The sequence below is a fragment of the Fragaria vesca genome, linkage group LG5 (assembly GCF_000184155.1).
Source record: "Fragaria vesca subsp. vesca linkage group LG5, FraVesHawaii_1.0, whole genome shotgun sequence".
Classification (NCBI taxonomy): domain Eukaryota; kingdom Viridiplantae; phylum Streptophyta; class Magnoliopsida; order Rosales; family Rosaceae; genus Fragaria; species Fragaria vesca.
The window spans coordinates 4409898-4413100 of NC_020495.1; the positions used below are offsets into that span (position 1 = coordinate 4409898).

General features: G+C 41.2%; 1 protein-coding gene across 1 annotated transcript; it reads right to left on the reverse strand.

Moving 5' to 3' along the window:
- Positions 1-553: 553 nt before the first annotated feature.
- Positions 554-2103, reverse strand: LOC101292019 (zinc finger protein CONSTANS-LIKE 16-like). Its single transcript, XM_004299030.1, has 2 exons — positions 950-2103; positions 554-829 (listed from the first exon to the last, which is right to left on the reverse strand). The coding sequence occupies exons 1-2, from the start codon at positions 2033-2035 to the stop codon at positions 563-565; spliced, it is 1353 nt and encodes a 450-aa protein (XP_004299078.1). The 5' UTR covers positions 2036-2103; the 3' UTR covers positions 554-562.
- Positions 2104-3203: the final 1100 nt, after the last annotated feature.

The window sequence follows — 3203 nt, forward strand, 5'->3', positions numbered from 1 at the left end:
GTTTTTTTTTTAAATGACTCATTTACGAAATGGACGACCTTTAAGTTGCAAAATTGGTTCAAACATATTGTTTGAAGCCTATACATGCAAATTAGGTGCAAGTGTGCAACCAATGGCCAGTTTATATATATTTGAGTATTTGACAAAGTAATGCCCGAGATATCATAATTAATATCGTTGATATGTGAGCAATTCAGTTTTGCTCGCTAGCTACTTAGTTGTTGTCGAGACATTATTTTTTTTTCTCTATAATAAAATTTTTGCCCCAATTATCCCAAATTTGCCTAAGGCAATTGTTTCACATGCATGACGATTGAGCTTGATGCTCAATGAGTCAATAATGTGATTGATGAAATAAGTTGAATCAGGTTGGTAATACAAAGATCTAAATTAAACACGCTATGCAAATTCTACATCCAAAAAATATATGTAGAATTAACATACATATGTTAATATACATATGAGTCTAAATTGAACCGTATTCAATCTCACATTTATTTGATGTGTATACAAAAAAGTGTTCTTGCTGGTTTACTGTTAGTAAACTTTAGCTTTCCATGACTCATTTAGTAAGCATAGGAAATGTAGATCCTGTAGCTGCAAATGAAGCTCTCTTTACAAATCTACCTTTCATTCTCGGCCTCTTCTCAGCATTCAGTTTCCTGACTTCGTATCTTATTTTCTTCGAGAACAGCCTCGTCCTCCTCTTTTCTCTGTACCTTGACACCCTCGCCTCTCTCCCTCCATCGGTCATTGTCGGATGTAACCCAATTACTCTGTTCAAATCTCCGTAGGGGTAATGAAGTAACTCGGCTCCACTTGCAGTGCCCTGAAAGACATTTTCACAAGTAGCATGAGTTTCAAATTTAATTTTCAAAGTAAAAATGTAACTAGCTAGTGCAAGTATAAGTTAAGAGGCAGAGGGTTAATTAAGTTAAGAATTACTAACCATGAAGTCAGGTAGGCAGTCGTAATCAATATCGGGCCGATCTCCAAATGCAAACGGAGATCCATTACTTTGGCTATCCCATTTGGTAATCACCTCATCGTAATCCAGCCTCAAAAATATCTTCCTCTTCTTGCAACTTTTATGCTCTTGACAACTACTCTTCGTCTCACCATGACTCATTCTCACTCCCAGTTTATGATCCTCCTCCTCCTCCTCCTCTTCATCTTCGGCGCAGGAGGCAGGCGAGTCGTCGTAGTCTTCAAAGTTCAACACAAAAGGCTCCCTCATCAAATCCATCTCCGTCTCAGCTTGGCACGCCATATAAGCATCTTCCTCATCTTCAACCTTCACTCTTTCGGTAGTACCCTCCTCCGTAGTCGTGGATTCCTTTTCATGACAATCCGTTAATCCCAACCCTTCCATACCAAAACACTCATGATCATCGAGCCCTCTCCCCAATAAGCTATCAACATCAGCTGCAAACTCTGCCAGATCCATATCACTCGGAAGATCAAATCCATGTGATGAAGGTGAGTTTCTATTTCCCACACCATAGTAATTAGGCATCGAAACCGCTTTGGATTCGTTTCCATTGAGATCGTTGGAAACAGCGTTGGAATTAGGAGAAGTGCAGAGCTCCGCAACAAAGGGATCGTATATCGGAACTCTATATAGAAGCTGCTCCTCCTCGTTCTCCTCATACGACAGGTCGTCCGCTCCGACTTCCGGAACAAGAGGAAATCGGTTCCGAGGAGCCGCAGACTTGCCTTGCCCCCGCGGTGTCCGCGGTTTCCTCGTGAACCCTCGGTGCCATGATGGCACTTCGGATTTGTCACAACTCCCGGAGTTGGTAGTGGACTTGATCGAAGACGCAGTTTTCAACCGGACGCGTTCATGTCTCCTAGCCAACTGGTTGGCTGAGTGCACGGAGGAGTCGCACGCTTGACATAGAAAAGCATCGTCAGCAGCACAGTACCATCTAGCCCTCTTCTTTATACAGCTGTCACACGCTCTCGCCGTCTTCCCTCCAACGACGTTCGCTGTTGCCGCAGAAGCAGAAGCAGATGCTTTCTTGTTTGATATCATCGAGCAGAAACAACAAAAAAGAGAGCAGCAAATTCAAGATTTCAAATCTCAGAGCAAATCCAAGATAGTATGAAGAAAAGGTAGGTTGTGCTCGACTGTTCTGTGTACGTATATAAGGAGGAGAGTGACCCACATCCGCGCTTTTTCCAGTAGGTTAAGTTTTTGGATTGCACTTTTGGGAGAGGATTGTACTTTTTGGGTCCTACCCTAAGCCTTATCTTTTTTTTAATTGGTCGAGTCCGAAAGTTAATCCTAACCCTCGGGCTCTCATTGGCTGCTTTCCCTATCTAGGGATTTCCGATTTGTTTTCTACATATTATCGGGTCCCCCTGCTGATAAGTCCTCGCAATTCCATTCCCGTCATCATCATCATCGGTGTCGATCTCAGTTTCTCTTCTTCTTATTTTTCTGCTCGACATTTCGTCGCTAAATTTGAAAGAGACGCTTTTTTGTTGGATTGCCCTGGCCTGGTTGCTCTATAATGCATACATTACCTGTTTAAAGTTCGGATTTTTGTATCCATATATTGGTCCCTACGGACCCTGTAATCCACATGTATCCTCTCGTCAAGTCTTGGTTTCTATCACATAAATCGTCTCCGGAGTGTGGCGGGACAACTCGCCCAATAATATCTTTCCAGCTAACATCAGATTATCCGGTGATTGATTGATCATAAACTCTCATCCTAGAAGGCTCACTTCCATAGGATATATAGGAGTGCAAAATTGAACACTACGGTCTCGTTTGGTTCACAGATTGAACACTAGGGTTGGATTTACCTTTGTTATACATGCATGTCTTCAAAATTATTTAACTTTCAACCACAAAGATTGAACATAAATAAACATCTTCAAAAGTTTGAAGAACTTGGTATTCAACTAACTTAAATAAGCTTAACAACAATGGGATTGCTGGTGAATGATTACTTTGAATATATCTGGTTACTCAAGCGAAAATCAACTTTGGACAAATGTAATTGTTTTTATTTTTTGTTCGACAAAGTGAAAAAAATCACAAACCGAAACCTGTAATACAACCTGAACCTAACTCATCAAACTGAGCATGTCTGGCTAACAAGGGTACGTGAAGATTACTACACTGAGCGGGACCATGCATGATGAGCAATTTTAGCAATAGCATCAACTAAGAAATTTGCTTCTCTCTTTAC

What these genes read in the sequence shown, in the direction of transcription:
- LOC101292019 (XM_004299030.1), bottom strand. Translation starts at nt 2,035, where the DNA reads ATGATATCAAACAAGAAAGCATCTGCTTCTGCTTCTGCGGCAACAGCG. An exon ending in ACTGCCTACCTGACTTCATG is followed by an intron (nt 830 to 949) that starts GTTAGTAATTCT and finishes AATGTCTTTCAG; the next exon opens with GGCACTGCAAGTGGAGCCGA.